Source organism: Stegostoma tigrinum, chromosome 27, assembly GCF_030684315.1.
Source record: "Stegostoma tigrinum isolate sSteTig4 chromosome 27, sSteTig4.hap1, whole genome shotgun sequence".
Taxonomy (NCBI): Eukaryota; Metazoa; Chordata; class Chondrichthyes; order Orectolobiformes; family Stegostomatidae; genus Stegostoma; species Stegostoma tigrinum.
The window spans coordinates 14,324,468-14,349,099 of NC_081380.1; the positions used below are offsets into that span (position 1 = coordinate 14,324,468).

Sequence of the window (24,632 nt, forward strand, 5' to 3'; positions counted from 1 at the left end):
TCAGTCGATAGGAGCAAGTTCATGAGCAGCACAACTTCTAATGTAGGCCAACTGAATTGAGTGGACTGTTTCTGTGCACATGTCATTTTATGCAAATCATGAGGCTTATTTCTAGTTATTATGCAACTTGCAGCCAGGGGAAATTGAATTACAATATGTACAAACATATTGCTGAGGTCATTCAAACTTACTAACAAAGTGAGGAAAATTAATGATAACAATGTGTGGAGCTTAAGATGCTGCTTGGCCTGCAGTGCTCCACACTTTGTTATCTCGGATTCTCCACCATCTGCAGTTCCCATTATCTCTGAAGGAAAATTAATGAATTGCCTTTTACAAAGTAAGTGTCTAGCTTGTGAAGAATGTGAAAAATGTTTTACAACACTAAATAAAGGAGCAAGAGTAATTCAATTGGCCCCTCATCCTACTCTGCAGTTCAAATTGATTATGGCTAACACCCTATCCAGGACCTTCAAAATCTCTGATGTTTCACAAATACCATCTCTTATTCTTCTAAACTTCAGAAAAGATAAGTTGCAATTTATTCAAGCTCTCATTAAAAGACTACCCATTCATACAAGAAATCAATCTAATGCTCCCTTGCTGTATCACTTCCAAGACAAGTATGCCCTTCTTCAGATGTGGAGACAAAAACTGCACACCAGTGTGATCTCACCAAAGTCCTACACAATTTTGGCAAGACTTCTTTGTTCCATTTTTTAAATATCTACAGCATAGAAAAAGGCACTTTGGCCCATCATGTCTGTGCTGGTCAAAAGCAAAAACATAACTAGTTTAGTCCCATTATCCAGCACTTGGCCCTTAGCTTCATATGCCTTGGCATCACAAATAAATTCAAAATACTTTCCAAAGGTTATGAGGGTTTCTGCCTCTAATACACTCACAGGCAGTGAGTTCCAGATTCCAATCACCATCTGAGTGAAAAAAATGTTTCCTCACACCTCCCCTAGCTAAATCTTCTGCTCCATACCTTATACTTATGCCCACAGTCATTGATCCGTCAATCAGAGGGAAATGTTTCTTCCTATCTATAATCCACATAATTTTACATATCTCAATCGTGACCTCTCTCAATCTCCTCTGCTGTAAAGAAAACAACTGTGATCTATTCAATCTCTCTTCATAACTGAAACTCTCTAGCCATGGCAACATCTTGGTAAATCTTCTCTGCATCTCTCCACTGCTATTTCACCCCTGCTACGAAGTGGATTCTAGAACTGCACATAATATTGTAGCTGTGGTCTAATCTACATTTCATACTGTCCCAGCATAACTTTCTTGCTCTCAAACTCTTTGCTTAGCTAATAAATATCCCAAATCTTAACCACTTTATCCACTTGCCCTGATTCCTTAAATGACTGGTGGGCATGACCCTCAGTGCCTTCCAGGGGCATACCATCCATGATGTAATCCCTAGCCTTGTCTGTCCGGCCCAAGTGCATTACCTCACATTTATCAAAATTGCATTCCTTTGCCAGCGGTAAGCCTTTCTTACCAGCTTGACATCCTCCTGTAATCTAAAGCTATACACCTCCATATTTAGCACCTCTTTGATTTTTTGTATCATCTGCGAAATTACTGATCAACCCTCTGACATTCACATCATTTGTACAGACCATAAACAGCAAGGGCCCCAACACTGATGCCTGTGGGAGCCCATCGGACACAGGTTTCCAGTCAGAGAAACACCCCTCAACCGCCATCCTTAGCTTCCTGCCACTTTGCCAACTGTGGATTCAATTTGCCAAATTTCGTTAAAACAAGGGCCAAATGCCACTGCTCTCCAAACTGCATGCTAACTTTCTGTTTTTTTGTACAATAACAACCGTATCTTTCTGAATATCAAATGTCTTAGTTTCATACCTTTTCAAAATATTCTTTATTAAATTCTTAATACCTACATGAATAAACTCTCAGTTTCCTGTACCAAATGAATATGGCGCTAGAGTACAAGAGAATTGCAAAGGTTGAACCCTTTTTTTGACTAAGATTTTAAGGATAAACATAATAACTACTGACCAAGCAGTTTAATATCAATAGTGGAAAACATTGACAAATAATCTGATGTAAAATTAGCAGTCAGTTGGATAGGTATGGTTTAATTAGATTGAGTTTTTTAAATGAAGTAACAGATGGTTGATTATGTTACTCAATTGGTGTAATGTATAAGGATTTCCAAAAGTCATTTGATAATGTTTTGCATGATGGGCTTCCTATTTACAGTAATTTTGTCCACTTGATTCTAATCCATACAGCAATATATTTAACAGGTAATAGGATATATGTTGACTTGCTTCGGTTTACGGCCTATTTTTGGTTGTTTATTTTGGTTATACTACATTACAAGTGTTTACATTAAACTGGGTATAGATTAAGATAATCTATCTTTACCTGCTGGGTATCCATACTGACCACCAACACCTGCAATAAAAACCAGAAAGACAATTTACAAAATGCAATGGGAAATTATTCTAAACATTACTCAGTAAACATCTAGTGAAAGAAGGGCTTCACCAAACATATTGAAAACAATTTGTTTACTGATCTCTATACAATCTTTTTGAAGTTTTGCACTGGTAAACTGGCAAATGTTCCTAGTTTACAAAGATCATTTAGTTTTCTATCAACAAGGACACACTTAGACGCTTATTGGACATCTTGGGAAGTTAGGGATAACAAGGGCTGAATCTTAATATTTTGGCTATGTGTCAGTTTAGTTGAGTTTCATGAAGAGTTTCTCTCCTGGAGGCCCAGGGAGATTTCTTGTCATATTGTCCCAAACGTACCTCACCACACCCTGGGGTGTCTGTCTCACCTGATACTGACTGAATTCTACCATCTCATCGCACCCAGAAGAACTTGCCACTACTCAGATATGCATTGGCAGATCAGCATCCCTGGAGCCTGTGCCATCCCTAAAAGGCTATTGCATATCCCAAGAAGCACTGTTGGTCTGGAGCTGCTTGCATGCTTTGTGATGTTGCCTCAGATATAACAGAAGAAATTCCTCCTTATCTCAGTCTTAAATAAGCATCCTTTTATTCTGAGACTATGCTCTTTGACTGAGACTTTCCCATGAGGGGAAACATCCTCTCAGCATTTAATAAGATAGCCTCTCATTTTTCTATATTCCAATGGGTAGAGTTACAACTTGTTTATCATTTGCTCATAAGACAAATCCTCCATAACAGGAATCATCCTAGTGAACTTTATCAGAAACGTCTCCAATGAAACAATTTATTTCATTAAATAAGGGGACCATAACTGCTCATAGCACTGGAGTTGCTATAGGACTTGCCTACTCTTAAACTCCAATTCCCTTGGAATAGGGACCAATATTCCAAAATCATTCCTGATTACCTGTTGTACCTGTGTGCTAGCTGTGTGTGTTTCAGGCACAAATATTCTCAAGTCCTGAGTGTTGCAACTTTCTGCAGTTTTTCCCCATTTAAATAACATTTTGCTCTTTTGGTCTCCGTTCCAAAATGAACAACTTTTGCATTTTCCCAAATTATACTCCATTTGCCAATTTGCTTCCTTACTTATCTTAACAATATCTCTTTGTAAACTGTTTGTATCCCTCTTGTAACCTGACTTTCCACCCATTTTTGTGCTGCCTGTATATTTGGCTATAGTATATTCACTTCCTTTCTCAACATCATTAAAATAGTTTTAATACTAAAATAGTAAATAGTTGTGGTCCCAACACTGATCCCTGTGGAACCCTACTGGATATGGGTCATCAACCTGAAAAAAGAATCCCTTATCCCCACTCAGAGATAGAAAGAAATGCAGATGTTGGAGTCAGAGATAACACAGTGTGGAGCTGGTGGAACACAACAAGCCAGGCAGCATCAGAGGAGCAGATAAGTTGATGTTTCTGGTCGGGTTGAAGTGTACCAACCCGAAATGTCAACTTCCCTGCTTTTCTGATACCGCCAGGCCTGCTGTGTTCCTCCAGCTCCACACTGTGTTATCCCTTATACCCAAATGCTGATTTCGGGTCATGAGCCAAATCTTGGGATCAGTCTTGTCCAGTAATAACATCAGCTGGGATCATTGTATGCAGGGAAATGCTCATACTAGCATGAAAAAGCTGGCAATGATGCATGATCCAAGTCAGAAACAGCTACCAGTCCAATTCCCCTTTAGAAGGGGATCAACTTCCTTGTGTTAGAGAAATGACATTTTCACCCCAAGTGTTAAAAACAAAAGTGCCTGGGAGGACAATAACTGATAGTAATGATGTTAGCTTTGAATCACATTAGAGTAACTTTAGTGATTAGGATAATCAGAGATAGTGGTGCCCATTGTATTGTGTAGATAAATAGCAAATAATAAATCAAGAAGTCGTACAGTCCTATAGCATGGAAACAGATGTTTCAGTCCAATCAGTTTGCACTGACTCATAGTCACAACCTAAACTAGTCCCATCTTCTGCACTTGGCCCATATTCCTCCGAATATTTCTTATTCAAGTACTTAACAAAACATCTTTTAAATGGTGCAACTGTACCCACATTCACCACATCCACTGGAAGTTCATTCCGTACACAAACCAATCACCACACAAATAAAAATTGCCCTTCATATCTTTTTTAAAATCTTTCTTCTCTCACCTTAAAAATATACCCCTTAGTCTTGAAATTCCTCAGCCATTCACTTTATCTGTACTCCTCATTATTTTATAAATTTCTATAGGGTGACCTTGCACCCTCTTAGATTCCAGTGAATAAGTCCCAGCTCATCCAGCCTCTCCTTATAACTCAAACCGTCCATTCCTGGCAACATCCTGGTAAATCACTTCTGAACCTTCTCCCTATAACAGGGAGACCAGAACTGAACACAGTACTCCAGAAGAGTTCTCATCAATGGACTGTACAACATATACATAAAAACATACAAAGTAGGCGGAGTAGGCCATTTGGTCCTTCAAGCCTGCACAACCATTCAATATGGTCATGCAATCTCAGTATCCCATTCCTGCTTTCTCTCCATATTTCTTGATCTTTTTAACCGCAAAGGCCACATCCAGCTCCCTCTTGAATATGTCTAATGAACTGGCCCCAACAGCTTCCTGTGAAAAAGAATTCCACAGGTTCACAACCCTCTGAGGGAAGAAATTCTTCCTCATCCCAGTCGTGGAATGGCTTACCCCTTATTCTTAGACTGTGACCCCTTTTTCTGGAATTCCCCAACATTGAGAACATTCTTCCTGCATCTAGCCTATTGTCCCAACAGGATTTATATGCTTCTATGAGATATCCCCTCATTCTTCTACATTCCAGTGCAGACAAGCCCAGTCGATCCACTCTTCGCTCACATGTCAGTCCTGCCATCCCAGGAATCAGTCAAGTGAACCTTCGCTGGATCTCCTCAATAGCAAGAATGTCCTTCCTCAGATTAGGAGACCAAAACTGCACACAATATTCAAGGTGTGTCCTCACAAAGGCCCTGTATAATTGCAGCAAGACATCCCTACTCCAATACTCAAATCTTGCTGTGAAGGCCAGCATGCCATTAGCTTTCCTCACCACCTGCTGCACTGGCATGCCAACCTTCAGCAACTATTCCACTATAACACCCAGGTCTCATTACATCTCAGCTTTTCCTAAACTGTCGCCAGTTAGATAATAATCTGCCTTCCTGTTTTTGCAACCAAAGTGGATGACCTCAAATTTATCCATATTATATTGCATTTGCCAAGTATTTTCCCACTCAGCCAGTCTGTCCAAGTCAACCTTCAGCCTCTTAGCATCTCCTCAGAGGACATACTACCACCCAGCTAACAGTCATCTGCAAATTCAGCAATATGATTTTCAATGCCTTCATCCAAATTGTCAAAGTATATTGTGGACAACTGAGGTCCTAGTACCGAAACCTGTGGCACTCGTCATTGCCTGCCACTCCGAAAAGGTCCCATTTATGTCAACTTTCTGCTTCCTGTCTGCCAACCAGTTCCCTATCCATGTCAATATATTACTTCTGATACCAAGGCTTTTCATCTTCTTAACTAATCTCTTGTGTGGAACCTTGTCAAAAGCTTTTTCCAAGTCCAGATACGCAACATCTACTGATTCACCCTTCTCCACTCTACTGGTCACATTCTCAAAAAATTCCAGACGCTTTATCAAGCATGATTTCCCTTTAGTGAATCCACGCTGACTCGGACCAATTTTGTCACCACTTCCCAAATGCTCAGTTATTATGTCCTTAATAATTGACTCTAGCATTTTGCAGCATGTAACATCCCAACTCACATACTCAAGGGTCTGAACAATGAAGGCAAGCATGCTAAACACCTTCTTAACCATCCTATCTATATATGGTGCAAATTTCAAAGAATTATGTACTTGAATGTTTAAGTCTCTCTGTTGTACAACACTATCCAAGGTCTTAGCATTAACTGTATAAATCCTACCCTTGGTTGTTTTACCAAAATGCAATACCTCGCATTTATCCAAATTAAACTCCATCTGCCACTCTTCAGCCCACTGACCCAATTGACCAAGATCTTTTTGTATCCTTAGATAAAATTTTTCACTGTCCACTACATTAACAATGCCTCCTACATTCAAATCTAAATGATTGAGGTAAATGACAAACAGAAGTGGACCCAGTACTAATCCCTGTGGAACACCGCTGGCCACAGGCCTCCAGTCCAACAAACAATCCTAGACCACCACCCCCTTGTCTCTTCCCATAAACCCAATTTTGTATACAATTGGAAAGCTCACCCTGAATCCCACGTAATCTGATGAAGGGTCTAGGCCTGGAAAGGTCAGCTTTTGTGCTCTTAAGATGCTGCTGGGCCTGCTATGTTCATCTAGCTCCACACTTTGTTATCTCCGATTCTCCAGCATCTGAAGTTCCCATTATCTCTGATCTAATTTTACAAATTAGTCTACCATGCAGAACCTTATCATAGGCTTTACTAAAGTCCAAGTCAAAAAAATCTACCGCTCCGTCCTCATCAATTTTGTGGATTACCTCCTCAAAAAACTCGGAATCAAGATCGAGAGACATGATTTCCCTCACACATTTTTAATTCTTAACTAGAACCTCAATATCTCCATCTGTTGTTCTCTAATCCTACCAACCTTTCATTCTAATAGGAACATAATGACTCTGAATTTTTGTTATCACACATTTGAAAGCCTCCCACTTACCAGACGTCCCTTTACCTATCAACAGTCTAGTCCAATCATTTTTTGAAAGTTCTTGCTTCATACCATTAAAATTTGTCTTACTCAATTAAAAACTTTAATTTTTATGGAGGGTTTATCCTTTTCCATAACTATTTTAAAACAAATAGAATTATGATCACTAAACCCGAAGTGAAATAAGAAAAATAAGTAAAACCTCCAAGTAACACACATGCATCCGACTTGTCATAGGGACCTCAAAATGGAGCTCAAGTATGACAGTATGTTCAAGTACTGCTGAAGATTTTCTTTAATCTGTTCTTTCCGCTTTGGAAAGCATCAAGATAAGTGAATTTACCCACTGACTCAAATTAAGCAGCTTTGTTTCTAGCCGTGCTGCACAGATTATTTCGATGCCCTAGGAAGTGGGAGTGGGGTGAGAGCGCTGTGTGGTTGCAGGCAGCGCTGAAGACTGTTACCAATGAGAGATGTGTTGCTCTTCAATGATGATGATGATGATGTCAAATGTGCTGCAGCCCATGCAACAGCATTGCCTGCTCTGATGAAACTGGCAAGCCTGCATAGTGTTGCTAGAAGAAGCACTGTGAACAGATTTCTCCCCATAAGTGTTCATACTTAGCAATTAGATTATGTTGTTTCAACTTCCATTAACTTATTTGACCTCCACAAGCTGCTGAAAATAATCACTGGAGTGAAACTTTTCCAGAAATCTCACTCTACTTTGGTCCAGTCTCAGATTAGGCCATAACTCAACAAACATTTACAGTACAATTAAAGAACTTAAACGAAAACAATACTTCATACCAATATTTCAGGTATGGCCCAAATGCACCTTTTAACATTTAACATAGTTCGAATGCTGTCAGATATGTCTTTGTCTTTTATAGTGATTCCCATATCTTGTACAAGAGTGCATCAGTCAAATCTTAAAATATTCCAAAATATTACCAATAGAGGGAAAATTCAACATAAGTGTCAAATCTTTCTTACCTGGTTTAGCTTTCAAACCAGTCCCAGTTGGTACACCCGGTAGTACACCCAGCCCGTGAGTTCTTGCGCCTTGAAATATAAACAAAATGCTTCAGAGAAATGCACTTTTTTGCTTTTAAAAAATTGAGAAAAAAGTACAGTGCACTTTGGCTTATGAAATTAACCATTCTGTACATAAAAACTATATTTAATACAATTTAATAAGGATTTTTAAAATACAATTTTAAACCTGACTGTGGGGCATAAATGGAACGATGATGGCCCTAAAATCTGAATGCGACAGTCAAAGTTAAAGTCCTATCTGATCCAACCTATTTTAAGCTGGGTCATTATAAAAGCATCCCAGGCAGGATCCTAATTAAACTGTGCAAATTCAGAGCTCAAGAAATATGGGCTACCAATTGCAATTTCAAAGTACAATACAGCATGGTTGCCTATTTGTGCTGGCAGTAAGCAGCCTAATTGGGGTTTCATCAAGGAGCCAAGAAGAAAGGAAAACAACAAAGTGATAGGGTCAATTTAGTGCAAAAAGAGGTAGTATAGTGAAATCTGGGAGGGGAATAACATCAAAAAAAATTAAAAAATAAAAAGTCATTATGATGCTAAGTGATAGTAATACTGGATAAATCAAATCGCAGAATTAAACTGGACTTGAACATAGAGTTTGAAAGTTGTAATTTGGATACCATGGTGGTCAACCATTGACAATATTGTCAAGAAGCCTCCAAATATTTTTAACAAAAGAATGTCAGTAAGAAAATAAACTAAACATAAGACAAATTGGAAGGATGTGATCATTAAGTAAAAAGAAAGATTCAATTCTTTTTCCCATCAATATCTTTTACAGACAGCCAAACCCATGAAGTATCGCTCCTACTTTACCATTTAATTTCTTGCTCAACTGGTTAGATTACAAGTGTTTCCTTTTGAAAAGTTTGTGCAAATTCATCAGATGTGATTCTCTTCATTATTGTGTCAACCTAAAAAACCACAGACACAAGTGAAATCACTGAACTCTACGAAAAACACTCAGGGAATTGCCTAGTCTTGTCTAAGATGGACAGCTGAAACAGCTGAAGACTTCTTTTTCGTTTGGATGCACTGAGGACTGCCAAAACTAAACTACCTTTCAGAAGGTGTGGATCTTTACCCCGTAAATTAGAACTGCTGATGCCCCCGGCTTCTCTTTCTCTGGCATATAAAAGCTCAACTTAGTTGAAATAACTGCACAGAGACTGGTATCTCATCACCAAGTCATGCTTTATTTCCTTATGCACAGTACATTGGCTGTGGCCAGCCAGCTCAGAGTCAGTCCCTGAACTGAGAAGATTCTAAATCCTCTGTTTGTTTTGGTTGGCAAGGGCTTCATGATTGGGGTTGTTAACCTGACCCAATCAATCAAGGACCTTGTAGTCAACAAGGTCCACCAGATTGCATAATTCTAGGGATGTAGGCCTGGTCTTTCTCAAAGTTTTTCTGCAATGTTTTTGCCTGAGGTCCTTTCATCTGATGTGGACTCTGACACAGGGGTTGTACACCATACCATAATCCAGCTCTTACATGTGGAACATCTTGGGGGGGTTTCTTCCTCTTCTTCCGGTTACACAGTATTGAGGCTGCATGCATCTTGAACAACAAAGTTCCTTGACACTAGACAGAAGGGGAGACCCTACTGTTTTTGACAGGCCTTTGGGTTGTTCTGAGGGACCAGATGTTTTGCTCCTTCCCTGCTTCGAACAGTTTTCAGGTGATCCACATGTTTGCTCAGAACTGCTTCACCTACATGAACTTAGTAAGTCTCAGGACCTCACTTCATATCACCTCATCTTTTACCCATACAGGGCTATTTCCATTGTTTCCAGCACCAAACTTAGTCTGCCAAAATATATGGTCTCTCTTGTTTAGATGAGGCATGTGGCTGTCCTTGGCGTTCCTGCTGCTGTTTCACCCTTCGACCCCAGAGTACGGAGTCTTCTCCACATCAGCAACTCTTCTGGAACTCTCCCTGTTGTTGAGTGAGGTCTGGTCCTATAATCCAGCAAGAACCTGTATAGCTTGGTATCAAGTGATGCTGTAGGCTGCCTCTTTAAGCCTGCTTTCAATGTTTGGACCCCTGTTTTTGCCAGACCATTGGATCTATTGTTTTGGAGTTGTTCTTATGTGCCGAATACCATTTGACTTCACGAAATACTCAAATTCCTTGGTGGTAAATGACGTCCCATTGCCAGTGACCAATACTTCTGGGAGTCAGTGTATCGCAAATGATGCTCACAGCTTCTCAATTGCCATTCGTGAGATTGTTGAATAGATGCACATCCAACCACTTTGAATGGGCATGTTCAATGACCAGGAACATTGAGCCCATGAAAGGATCTGCACAGTCGACATGTAACCGTGTCCAAGGTTTACCTGGCTATTTCCATGAATGTGGGGCCACCGCTGGTGGCTATTTTTGTCCTTGTTGGCACTCCGGGCACTGCCCCACCAATGCAGCTTTGTGGGCATCCAACTCGCTTCATCTTGGAAACCCCTGGATAATCCTGGTGGAGTTTAGCTAGCATCTGGTGGCAACCTTTACTCGGGACAAACACTCTTGCTCCCTAAATTAATATATGTTGTCCTCTACAGTGATCTGATCTTGCCAGGTCCAGAAAGGTTTCAGCTCTGGTTGTGATGGCCCTACTGTCTCCTCCATTATCATCAGCTGTTTCAGTTTTGCTAGGACAGGATATTTTTGTGTCTACAGTCAGTTATTGTCTGAACTGACCCTCTATCTTCCCCCACTTATTGCACAGCAGGCAAAACTCTGACAATTCAGTGAACACCATGCTTCCGTTGCTGTCCTTTCTTGTATCTGTTCTGACAAGCTACAAACGATCAACATGACTCTCCTGTATAAATCATTGACTAAGACAGTCTATCCAACAAGTGCACACCGAATGTGCTGCACAAATTCAGCAGATACAGCAGCTTCTGTGATGGGAAAAAGAGTTAACATCACAGGTTATCCAGCAAGTTTAAAACCAGAATGGACTTTTCCAGGGTAGGCACCAATAGTAGAGTATCTGCCTGTGGGAGGTGGCTCAGAGCATTAGAATTTATCCATCTGGCTTCCTGGAAAGTGTTCTTGTACATGGTGAGACTAAGAGCCCACCACTGAATTCTACTGGAAGCTACAGGTGGCACTGTCTTGTCTTCCATCAGTAGCCCGAGCAGGGATTTGCAATCTGTTACTATGATAAGTTCCCGTCCGTTAAAGAACTGATGACTTCTTCACACCAAAATGACCAGCAAATCTTCCTTCTCTATCTGGGTATATTTGCGTGCAGGATCAGCCAAAGTCTGGGAAGCATACATTATTGGGTGTTCCTCTTTGTTGGGCCAACAGTGAGCCAACACTAGCCCGATACACATCAGGGAGGCATCACATGTCACACTACCTCTCGTTTTGGATTGCAGTGGGCCAACACCTTAGAAAATGATGTGATAATGGGAACTGCAGATGCTGGAAAATCCAAGATAACAAAGTGTGGAGCTGGATGAACACAGCAGGCCAAGCAGCATCTCAGGAGCACAAAAGCTAACGTTTCGGGCCTAGACCCTTCATCAGAGATGTGATCTCTGATGAAGAGTCTACACCCGAAATGTCAGCTTTTGTGCTCCTAAGATGCTGCTTGGCCTGCTGTGTTCATCCAGCTCCACACTTTGTTACCTTAGAAAATGATAGCTGCTTTTTCACTTCTGTAAAGGTTACTTCTTGAGTATGCCACCATTTCCAAGGCTGACCCTTTTTCAATACAGGTGTAAGGATCCCAAGATAGAGGCCAATTTACTTAGGAATTTTCTGCAATAATTTACTTACCCAAGGAAAGACCTAAGCTCCTGTACGTGGGAGCCAGGGCTCCCTTGATCACCTTCACTATCTCTTCCATAAAGGAGTATCCTGGTTTGTTGAATATGTAACCCAAGCAGATCACTTGGAACACCTGGAACACACATTTTCTGCCTGGGAGAAACTTTTCAGCACTATGTCCAAGTTCTCCAAGTGCTAAATAAAAACTGAAAGAACTGTGGATGCTGTAAATCAGGAACTAAAGTAAAGTTGCTGGAGAAGCTCAGCAGGTCTGGCAGCATCTGTGAAGGGAAAAAAAAAGTTAACATTTCAGGTCCGGTGACCCTTCCTCAGAACAGTTAACTCTTTCTTTTCCTTCACAGACATGCTGAGCTTTTCCAGCAACTTTGTTTTTGTTCTCCAAGTGCTCTTTATTGATCTTCCTAGTTATTAGCACGTTATCTAGATAAATGGCAACCTAGGCAGCCCCTGTAAAATGTTCTCCATGGTCTGCTGGAAAAGGGTGCAGGCTGATGATACCCCAAGTGGCAGTCTTGTATATTGTTACAAACCCTTTTGGGGGTTAATTGTGGCGTATTTCTGGGACTCCTAATCCAGTTGCATTTGCAGGTAGGCATGGCTCATGTCAAATTTCTTAAAGGACAGCACCTACCACCAAGTTTGCGTACAGGTCCTCTATGCGAGGGACTGGGTATTTATCCAGCTGTGAGAAGTGATTTACTGTTTGCTTAAAATCCCCACAAAGGCGAACTGAGCTGTCACAGGCTTCACAATCAGTACGATTGGTGCTGCCATTCTGCAAACTGCTTTGATTTGACGATTTCCTCGCTCTCTAACTTCCCAATTCCAAGTCCATGTTTGCCCACTAGGGCAAATGACACAGGGCAGGCCTTGCAAAATCTTGGAATTGCTTCCTCATCAACATCTGAAGTGGCTGTGGCCCCTTCAATGGTCCGAAGCCGTTCCTGAAAAACTCCTGGGTATTTCACTACGACTTCACTGAAGCAGCCATTTTCTAACCAAAAAATGTTAAGCCAGTCCAGGTGAATCTTTCTCAACCAATTCTGCCCCAATAGACTTGGGCCCGAAACTCTTACTGCCATCAGTGGTTAATGCACCAATTGCTTCTCATAGAAGACCAGAACCAAAGTCGTAGCCTTAACTTGCAACAGTTCCCCAGTGTATGCTCTCAATCTGACTGAGGTCTTACATAAACATAAGAGTTGGAGACCCAAGTGAATATTGTGAAAGAGAGATTCTGCAACCACAGATAGAGCTGAACTGGTATAAACCATCATGGGAATGGTGTGACCATTTAACCAAACATTAATTTTAATTGGTGCCAATTTGGATGTTGCTAAGCAACTTAATTGTTCCAACCTGCATGTAAGGGGACTTTCCATGAAGGGCACCCTCCTGGGTACCAGCCCACATTTTTTCTTACTCAAGTCAGGCCTTGTAGCATTCCTTTGCTGTCTCGAGTCCACATACTTGAAGTAACTAAAATGGCTTGCTAGCCCAGATCCTGAAGAACTTTTTGGCCACTTGGCCGATGCTCGACTTTGTTGTGGAGTTCTGCTGGGGACTGGCTTAGGGTCCCTCTGCTCAGCACATGCTCTGTGTGAGACTCTGCAAATGTCTACACTCAACCAGTGTTCCTCAATTTGGACAGGTGAGGGTGTCTACTTCCATTGGGATACCCTGTAGTTCCCATGCTCCACTTGCCGCATATTCTAAAGACAACTAGTGCCTAGCAGTTTTGAAAAGATTTGTAGCTCAGGTTGAGGTTCTGCATGAGAGTTTGCTCGCTGAGCTGGAGGGTTAGTTTTCAGACGTTTCGTCACCATTCTAGGTAACATCATCAGTGAGCCTCCAACGAAGCGCTGGTGTTATGTCCCGCTTTCTACATAAATAGAAAGGGGGACATAACACCAGCGCTTCGCTGGAGGCTCACTGATGATGTTACCTAGAATGGTGACAAAACGTCTGAAAGCTAACCTTCCAGCTCAGCGAGCAAACTCACATCCACAACTAGTGCCTGTTTGGAGTCCAGTGGGGCTTCAGCCAGTCAGCGTTTCTGCATGGTTACGTCATTAATCCCACATACCAAATGGCCTCTCAGCATCTCATTCAGGCTTAATCTAAATCACAAGTCTCTGCCAGTTGTTCTAACCTTGTCAAAAATCCTAATACGGATTCCCCCAGTTATCTAACAGCCAAATAAAACCAATCTTGTTTCAGGGTTAGAGGAGATTTGGGGTTGTAATATTCTTTAACTAACTCGGTCGACTCATGGAAAGGTTTAGTGTCTGGTGGGTCTGGGAAAGGTAAGCCTCTTTTAATCGAAAATGCTGCAGGTCTGCAAGCAGTCAGAAGGTTTACCCATTGCTTTTCATCTGCCCCAATGTCATTAGCCTGGAAAAAATATCGCTCTCTTTCCACATACCAGGCTCAGTCTTCGATGGCAGGATCAAACGAGTAAAGCTTCGCAAATAAAGACATGATGCCAGAAAGGCTTACCCCAAACTCCAAGATGACCATTGTGAGCGAATGTTCTTCAAAACATACTGTTATTTCCTGTCGCCATTGAAATAACTGCACAGATGTTGGTGTCCCATCACCAAGTCACCCTGTATTTACTTATGTGCAGTACACTGTCTGTAGCCAGTCAGCTCGGAGTCTGAGCCCGAACCGAGGACATTCTGAATCCCTGTTTATTTTTTTTATTTCTTATAACCCCTAGACTACTATCATACAGCAGTAGTGCATATTCTTCCCCACAGCGTAGGTGTTGTGTGTATATAAATGCAGGAGGCAGTAAACACAAAGTGAAACACAATTTTATTACACATTTCCACCACCAGGAAAAACACCCAGGCAGTCGTGAACCAGTAACAAGCAAAGCTCAAAATGAGCAATGTTTACATTAAAAACAAGTGAAGGGGAGGGTAGGGATCAAATCAAAATAGAGTTGGCGGGGGAGCTGTTTACCTTGTTCAGCCAGGTCTTCCTGATTAACCCAGGTTAACAACCTCAATCCTCTTAGTCAACAAAATCTACCTGGTTCCAATCACTACAACAGTTATCTCAACAGGTAGCTTGACTAATCATTTAACTTGAGTAATCTGACATTTTTGGAAATGCTGTTATGACCCACTACTTAAAGTTTATGAACCTTAAAAAAAGTCACCCTTCACCCTTCACCCTTCACAGAACTGAAATCCATTTACTTCTACTTTAGAACCTAAGTTTCTGAAGAACAATTGTATATTATGCACCATCACCACAATTCACCACACAACTATGAACTGAAAAGGACGAAAAAGCATGAACTTAGGAAACATGGAAGAGGAACAATGTCTCTAAGCCATTTTGACAACTTCAAGAAGGATTTAACAAATCAAATTTAGGAGATTACTTTATAAATTCATATCACAAAAACTGCAATTTGAAAAGCTCCCTGCACGTATTCCAGAAATTATTTCATAGTTATTATGTAATGTTGAGTACAACTGGTGTCTTATGTTGTATAGCTTTATATCGCACTTCAATTGTACATAACCTTATTCCATTTATACTCATGATTGGTTCATTTTGCCAGCTTCTTAAAGCTTTAGTTACTCTTCCTCTCAAAAATCAATGTGTTGAACCATTGGTGCAGTGTGAGATTAGTGTCAGAAGACTGTTCATTCAATATTTATTATTTGACTCAAAGAAAATTAATTTTATCCGCTGGCAAAGAAACATTTGAAACAGTTAACTCAAGGTGTTTCAGTACAATTTCAGTGCTCAAAATATAATGGAAAGGTAAAGTAAGGAATTTGGGAGACCACCAAAGCTATAGGATTGCCAGCTCTCTAAATCATAGAAATACTACCTAGGTTGCAATTACTATACCCGCACATTCCAAGACAATATTGACTCACACCTGGATATAACCCAGGGAAAAGTGCACCCGGAACTCCAGCACCGGGAACTCCAACACCGGGCACTCCAGCACCAGGAACTCCAGCACCTAGAAAGTATAAAATCCATAAACTTAAAAATCATGTTTTCCTGAATTTTGAATACTCTAAAATGTGTTGTTACTTCTCAATATATGCCTGTCGTTCCTGGAATTCCTCTTCCACAATGCCAAAAGACTCTTATCAAAGTCATATGTTGCGAAGGTAGGTAGCGTACTTGAGGATTGGGAGGCAGGAAGTTAGAATTTGGTGTTTATAAAATGCTGGGGAGGGACAAGCATTGTGTGATCCCTTTAAAAATAATGTACGGTTTCTATGCTTAGAGGTTTAAAAAAAACGCCTGTGAGCAGTTTGGAAGTTTGAAAGTACGTGGCAAGCATCTGAATTGAAACATTTGTATCAAAAGGCCATTTAGTTAGCAGGCCAAGCAGTTGCCAAGACAAGTTTTGAAGTTAGCCAAATCAATTTAAAACAGGCACTTACATACCAAAAACCAATTAAATTTTAATCTAATGGCTTTGCCAATATAGGACCAATCCTGGTCTAAGAAATTGATGTCATCAAAGTATAAGAAGAGGAGGGTGTTTGGACAAAGACAGGAGAACGAACCGCTATCTGTAAGAGTTAACAGCTCTCAAGAGAAGAGATAATTGGAACTGCAGATGCTGGAGAATCCAAGATAACAAAGTATGGAGCTGGATGAACACAGCAGGCCAAATAGCATCTTAGGAGAATAAAAGCTCCTAAGATGCTGCTTGGCCTGCTGTGTTCATCCAGCTCAACACTTTGTTAGCTCCCAAGAGAAAATTGCTGGCTCTCATAGACTACTATAAGTCTTATTGGAAAGCACCATCTAAATATCAAAGGTAATAACCGCACAACTTGTTAATATTTTTAACAAAAGAATTCACAGAGACGGCATTCCTGATAGAATAATCAACGGAGAAGGCACAGACAGAAGAAGTAACCTGGATGTAATTTTGACAGACTAAATTCTATTGTTTTGTTACACAAGTGGGACTTGTATTTATTAGAAAAACATACTATTAGAATCATGTGTTATTCAGCAATAGTTAGTAGTTAGAAGAGATTTGTTCAGTTTGTTAATAGTTTAGTTAATTTATTCATTGTTAGCATTGGATAAATAAATAGTTACTTGTTACTGCAAAAGTGAGTATCAGGGATTTATTTGATTTAAACACTAGAAATTGCTGAAAGACAGGTTACACTCCTCTTCACAGTCATTTTAACAAATTATAGGGCGAGGTGCTCGTTGGGTGTTTTGGTTTTGGTCCTCAGAGGGGGGAAATCAACCTCCACTTTATAACACATACATGACATCCCACGAAATCTTGACAAAAGTAAATTATCCCTTTGTTGTTCTCTATCTTTCTGTGGTATTTGATTTAGTTGACCACGCTATCCTCTTTCAAAGCCTTTCCACCTTGTTCAGTTGGAGAAGACTACATTATTCAGGTTTTTTCTTATTGGGGAATCACCTGCAATGGCTTCCCTTTCCATCTCTTCATAATAACCTTCGATTTCACGGAAATATCTAACTTTAGTCCTCTGTTATTTCACCTCCTCGTGACGCTCCTTGGCAACGTAATCCAAAAACTACGTCATCAGTCTGAATTTCCACACGTATGCTGAAAATGCTCAGAACTCTTATCACCATCTCTATCAATGTCACCACCATCTCAAAATTGTCAGAAGGCATCCAAAATTGGATGATTAGAAATGTCCTCCTACCACAATTGTCATTCTCAAGCCACCAACTCCGTCCCTGCTACAAAGCAACTTTTTGAAGCTGAACTAGACTGTTTTAAATTTATGTGTTATAATTAGGCTCACACTGAGTTTCCTAGCATATGGCCGTGCTCCTTACCTCTCATCCACACTAGAATTTAATTTTGTCTCCTCCTTAGCTTTTCTGCTGCTGAACCACTTATTCATGTCTTCACTAATCCAAGTATTGTCTATTCAACACTCTTCTGGCTTAGATCCTTCAGCTCATGACACATAGAATTGAGGTAATCACAAATTCTTATGCCAGTGTTCTAACTTGTGCCAAGTTCTTTCATCCATCAATGCCCTTTTTGCAGCTCTAAACTAGCTCCTGGTTAAGCAATGCCTTGATTTTAAATTCTTCTTTTTATGTATTATATTCTTCTTTTCAAATGCCTCCATGGACTTGCAATCTTTCTATCGCTGTAACCTTCTTTAGTCTTAAAACTCTGAAATATTTCAGTTTCTCAAATAATGTACTATTCAGCATCTTCAATTTTAAATCACTCCACCACATGTGGCCTTACCTGTGGCAAAGGTGCTGAGCTCTGGAACTACTTTGTTAAGCCACTGTGCTCTGTTCCTAACCTTTTTCTTGCGGTAGGGTTAGGGTTAGGCTTAAAACCTATCCCTTTCACCAAAAGTTTGAGCATCTTTCCTACCCCTTGTGTGACATGGGATTAAATTTTGTTTTATAATGATCTAGTGCAGCACTTCAAGAAGTCAAAGGTGCTATATCAATATAGTTTGATTTTGCTGCTATTACCTGTAGCTAAAATAGACACGTATTTTCTGCTGCCAGTATTGCACTGCAATGCATAATTGCAAATCCGTATATATAGCAACTGAGAAGAACCAGGGAAGTAGTAAAACTGTCTAGCCTTTGCTGGACATATTATTAGAATATGACTGGCATTGGAAGATACTGCAATGCAAACAAGCTAATCAGTTTCGAAATTGAACTTTGGTAACAGTAGAATATATCATAATTTCAACTTCATAGAACAGGGATCAGTGCTGGGTCCACTTTTGTTTGGCATTTAGATAAATGATTTAGATGAGAATATAGAAAGCATGGTTAGTAAGTGTGCAGACGACACCAAAGTTGGTGGTATAATGGACAGTGAAGAAGGTTATCTAAGATTACAAAGAGATATTGATCAATTGGGTTAGTGGGCTGAAGAGTGCAGTTTAATTTGGATAAGTGCAAGGCATTGCATTTTGGTGAAACAAAGACAAGACGTATAGGATTAAAAAAAGTAGGGCTTTGGGCAGTATTGTAGAACAGAAAGACCTAAGGGTTCAGCTTCATAATTCTTTGAAGTTTGCATCACAAAAAGATAGGACAGTTAAGAAGGCGTTTACGATGCTTGCCTTCAATGCTCAAATCTTTAAGCTTGGGAGTTGGGACGTTATGCTGAGGTTGTACGGAAATGTTAGTAAGACCTCTTCTGCAGTACTCTGTCCAGTTCTGCTCTCCCTTTCATAGGAAGGAGATTATTAAGCTGGAGAGGTTTCAGAAGAGATTTACCACGAAATTGCCGAGAATGGAGGGTTTGTGTTATAAGGAGAGGCTGGATAGGGTGAGACTTTTTCACTAGAGCTTAGGAGGTTGACAGATGACCTTATGGAGGCTTATATAATAATAATGGGTATAGATAAGATGAATGGCAGATGTCCTTTCCCTAGATTGGGGGATTTCAACATAAAGGGGGCATATTCTTAAGTTGAGATGAGAAAGATGTAAAGACAAAATGAGGAGGAATTTTTTTACCATGTGCGGTTCGTGTGAGGAATGAACTTCCAGAGGAAGTGGTGGATGCAGGTACAGTTACAGTGTTTAAGAGACATTTAGATAAGCAAATGAATGAGAAATGTTTTGAGGGATATGGGCCCAGCACAGGCAGGTGGGACTGATTTAGTCAGGATTATGGTCAACATGGGTTGTTTGTACTCAAGGGTCTGTTTCCATGCTGTATGATTCTATGACTATAACAAGTTCAAAAGAAAACATGGGATGTACAGCAGAACAGCCTGCTATTCTGAGAACTATGTCCGAGGGAAGGTAGCATACAGTTCAAAGAGAAAAAGGGAAAAGAAAACAAAAGTCTCCCATAAAGCAGATTACTCTTACCTAGAATTCCAGCTCCTGGTCCAGCCTGGTAAGGGTATGCTGCCCCTGGAACTGAACCAGGTAATCCTGGAATTTAAAGAAAATTTAGTTTAGTACCATGTACATTTTACATAACCAAAGTAGTACAAAACCTTGAACTGCAAACCCCAAGATGAGTTGCATCCATTGAATACAGCTGTTTTCTTATCATCTACATGTTGGAGTACTTGCAACTAGCACTGATGACAGTTCTTTTTTTCACACCGCCTGTGCGAAATTGAAGTTACATATGCCACCTGAGGAGGTACTAGGTCAGATGACAAAAAACCCCGGGCAAATAGATTGGTTCTAAGTTCAAGTAAGTAGTTGAAGATTTGTTCATCTATCGGTGGAAAGGTTAAAATTGGGAATGTACAAGAAACACGAATTGGAGGATCACTGAGATGTTGGAGACTTATAGTGCTGGAAGAGGTTACAGAGGTATAAACATATGGGACAGATTTAAAAACAACGATGGGAACACCTTAGTCAGGATCCAATGTGGTTTTAGCAAGGGGGAGACTTGATGATTTGATGGAAGTTAGGATGCAGGCAGAGTTTTGGATAATTACAAATTTGAGTGAGGAGAAAAGGAGTCAGTAAAGAGTCAAATCAGATGGTGTTTTGGTTAGCTTGTGTGGTTAAGAGGGTGGTGCTTAATGCTACCAATAGAGCAGCTTCAAGTCCTATAGTGGCTAAAACAGTTACGAAAAGTCTGGTTCTGCTTCAGATATTAGCCAGAGAGAATAAAAATATCACCTCCAAATGTTTTCTTCACCAGTATAAGCATTTGCGGTTTTGCAGCTCTTCCTTAGCTCTCAAATACCAAGATAGGTTTGCTTTAATAACAGAATTGCATGGCAGTTTCGGTGGGACTAAACCAAGATTCTATAGAGAAAACTGATTTCCTCTGGTTATGTAAGATTTTATTTATTGTCTGTGCTGTTGTCATAAGCTGATGATTTCAGTGATCTATCCAACAATTTTCTAAAAGCCTTTCGTAAGGACAATTAGGGATTCGCAATACATATTTACTTTGCTAGCAACATCCTGATCTTGTGTCTAAATGAAGACTGTACTATTTAAACATATTAGTTTATGGTGCTAATGTTTATGTGCTCTTCCTATTTTTTAAGCAATGCATTTAATTTTTGTTTTTACTCGGTGTCCAATCCAACGATTGCACAGATGAGGTAACAATCCTTAAATTAATACACTTGAAGTTCTTCTTTTAATTTGGATCCTTTAGTCCTGAAAACTTGTCAGCTAAAATATCATTCTTATTTTTATCTATATTGTTAGGTTCTTCACAGACCAAGATAACTGTATCCTCTCCCTTAACTCCAAGTTCTTTTCTAGCAACAAGATTTCTTTAACTCTAGCTCCAGGCAAGTAACACAAATGTTTGGAATTCCTAGTTGTGACACTACAAACAGTATTCATACTCCTGAATAAATTATCTATTACCAGATTACTTTCATTAGCTGACTGACAGCCACTTGAATAATCTCACGAAACATGGTATTACGTTCAGATTGTCTATAGTTCTTGTTTACATTCACATAGTATCAAATAGTTTGTGAGAGATAATGGGAACTGCAGATGCTGGAGAATTCCAAGATAATAAAATGTGAGGCTGGATGAACACAGCAGGCCAAGCAGCATCTCAGGAGCACAAAAGCTGACGAAGGGGCTAGCTGATGAAGGGTCTAGGCCCGAAACGTCAGCTTTTGAGCTCCTGAGATGCTGCTTGGCCTGCTGTGTTCATCCAGCCTCACATTTTATTATCAAATAGTTTGTATCTGTTTGTTAAAATCTTTGCGCAAAAAGAGCCAGTGATTCAGCTTAAAAAGTTACTAGCAGTCAAACTTAATCGAACTCTAACTTTTCCATGGTATCCACTAAGCTCAAGCAAACTAAATTGCTCTGAATACTTTAAGCGGATTTTTTGAAGGATTCCAGATGCAGGGCAAACTCACTGAATCAGATGCAACAGGGATTCTGCATGATCCCAAAGCTCAACTCCAGGCTGCATTACTCCAATTAGTAACTGTCCATCAGAACAGTTGGGCAAATATAACAGTGATACTCGCCTGGAGAGTCTAGCCTCCAGGCACAGATATGGTTGAAGAACCTGCTAACTTCTACAAGTATTGATTGCAGTTGACTACACTGAACCTGGGCTGATTTAGCTTTGTACTCCACCTGCCCAATTTAGCTCCTAGTAAATGAATGCACACTGCCAAAATACTAGTAATGTTGAAAATATGCCTGTATGATACTGCAATGAAGTTAAAATTATTTAACCAATGTAAATCATGTGTTTCCAAATCAATAATTATACCGGAATTTAGAAATTGCTGAAAATTGCATGAAATATGCAAAACGCATTTTTCCTGTGAATCAATAGTTCAGGAGAAAAGCTTTTTTTTTCCATATCCCACTACAAGCCTGCCCCAACTTATCCTTTTCACTTCCTTTTGTACAATACGCTAAAGATCCCTACTATCTTGACCACGAATCATAATCCAAAATCACCTACGGAAAATATTGAAATAGGATTAAGGAGAGAATATTCCCATCCTCTTTTACTGGGTGCATCTAAGGTGCAAACTTGTTTTGGGACCATATTCAGATTCATCAATGACCTGGCAAGATCATAAAGTAACAGCGTCACAACTGATCTCCAAGAAGCCTGTTGAGGTTGGGGAGAATGAAGAGCAGCAGGTGGAAGTGTCTGGCATTTTCCTTGACTGTGTGATCACACAGTTTATGATCAGGCAAGCTCAGCAACTGCTGGTTGAGGTAGCAATTTAGATGAGGTGTGCACAACGATACAGCAGGTAGTATTGCTGACAAGGTACCAGATAGGAATAATGAAGGCAGCTCATAAATTTCCAATGGCTGAGTACATTGGTGTATGTGAAAACCAACTTGCATCAGTCAGCATTTTTACTGGCCACAGCTCTGCAAAGATGGATTAAAGTTTTGCAATATCTGTCATACCTCACCACATTGTGGGAAAGACCCACATTACCTGCAACAAAACTTGCACTTCTAATTCCTGTGTGGGCTTTTGTAGAACCATTCAAAATTATTATTCAACTCTATGGAATCCTTGCCCAAAACAAAAGCAGGATGCCAGTATATATGTCCTTTACATAATGAATGTGCCTACACATTTCCCAGAGGCTGTTCCCCTGAAACTCACATCTGTCAAAACAGTGGTGAGAGAATTTATCCAACTTTTTACCCAGCATAGTCTGTGTCAGAATAGGGCTAAAATTCTTTTTTATCACTCAAATATTCTAGGAAGTCACAGCTATCCTGCGTACAATCAAGAAGCCTTCTGCATGTTCCCTATAATCACTTGGAATGCTATAATGGTATCTAACACAATGATCGGGGCATACTGAATAATGCCATGACTGGGATAAGGGACTAGATCTATTTTCTGTTCACCACAGGAACTCACCCATTCAATCCACTTGTTTTACTCCATTTGAATTTTCTCACAAGCACCAAGTGGAGGGTCTGTGGAACAAATCACCGAGTGTTCTGTTCAGAACAGAGGAAGAAATCTCCATGTTCATCTTTGTTACAGAGCTCCCACAGGAACTATCAGCCTGGGAAGCTGCCCGCGAACATTTCAGAGTATTCCAAACTGTGCTTAAACAAAAGACAAACCAAGCTACCAACACCCAAACCTTTCAGCCAGGAGATGATATGTTAGTTGCCCAATCAATTTCACGTGAACAATTAAAGGCACCGTATGGTGGTCCCGACAAAGTGACAAAGAAGATCAGAGAAATAAATTACTTGAAAGGCAAAACAAGGCTGTGTCATGCAACATGATATAGCAGTACCATAGCCAAGAAGGGGACAAACAGATCTGTTGCATTGCCAGCAACATAGTGGATATGAATAGTAATGGGATGAATTGGAGGGAGACATTGGGGGGGGCACTCTGAACTCTTATTATTCAGCTAATCAATTCAGAAGTACCGGTAAACTTGGACTTCATATTTGCTCAGCTAGGTACAGAACAACAGCAGACCTATCAAGCCTACTCTATGACTTTTAGGGTGTATGCAAAGCGAGGCTGCACCGACATAATGTGGACATCAGAGAGGTACCTCTCATCAGGCAACATCACTATCACCTAGTCTAGCAAAGCAGGCCCATATTCGAAAGGTGATTAACTACACTTTAGAGCACCAACTGATACAGTCTTGTAGCTGTAGCTGGTAGTCCTCTGTAGTATGTGTGGTCAAGTTAGATGGCTGCACAAGGCGCTGCTTCAACTACTGAAATGTTGATGCAGTGGCCAGAGCAGAGTCTTATCAGGTAGTTCAGTTGGAAAATTTCATAGGTAGTGATAGTAAAGCAGACTACATTATGGCGATCTTTTACTTAAGGATTACTGGCAGGCTTCCTTGATAGCCCATGTGAAGGAAATCTCTGCCTTTATAACTCCAAACTTATACCAGTGTGAGGTCATGCCATTTGGACTCTGAAATTCTCCAACCACCTTTAAGAAGCTGATAAACCAGGCTTACCTAAATACATCGTCTACCTAATACTATAACTGCAGCTGATATTTTTATAGGACAAATCAGATCAGAGACTGATATCTAGCTTGATGGATCATGTTTTGTTTTTTCTTGCTTTTAACAAAAATTGTTTTTTTGACTGAAA

The 24,632-nt window shown here is 40.2% G+C and overlaps 1 protein-coding gene across 11 annotated transcripts in view; it reads right to left on the reverse strand.

Moving 5' to 3' along the window:
• The window catches only part of elna (elastin a), a 229,937-nt gene that overhangs the window by 160,055 nt on the left and 45,250 nt on the right, over positions 1-24,632 (reverse strand). For all 11 annotated transcript variants that reach the window (XM_059655517.1, XM_059655511.1, XM_059655521.1 and 8 more), the window contains exons 4-7: positions 19,917-19,982; positions 15,958-16,044; positions 8,177-8,245; positions 2,413-2,442 (exon numbers count right to left, since the gene is read on the reverse strand). In XM_059655517.1, the coding sequence (XP_059511500.1) occupies positions 2,413-2,442; positions 8,177-8,245; positions 15,958-16,044; positions 19,917-19,982 (252 nt within the window). The remainder of the gene's footprint in view (positions 1-2,412; positions 2,443-8,176; positions 8,246-15,957; positions 16,045-19,916; positions 19,983-24,632) is intronic.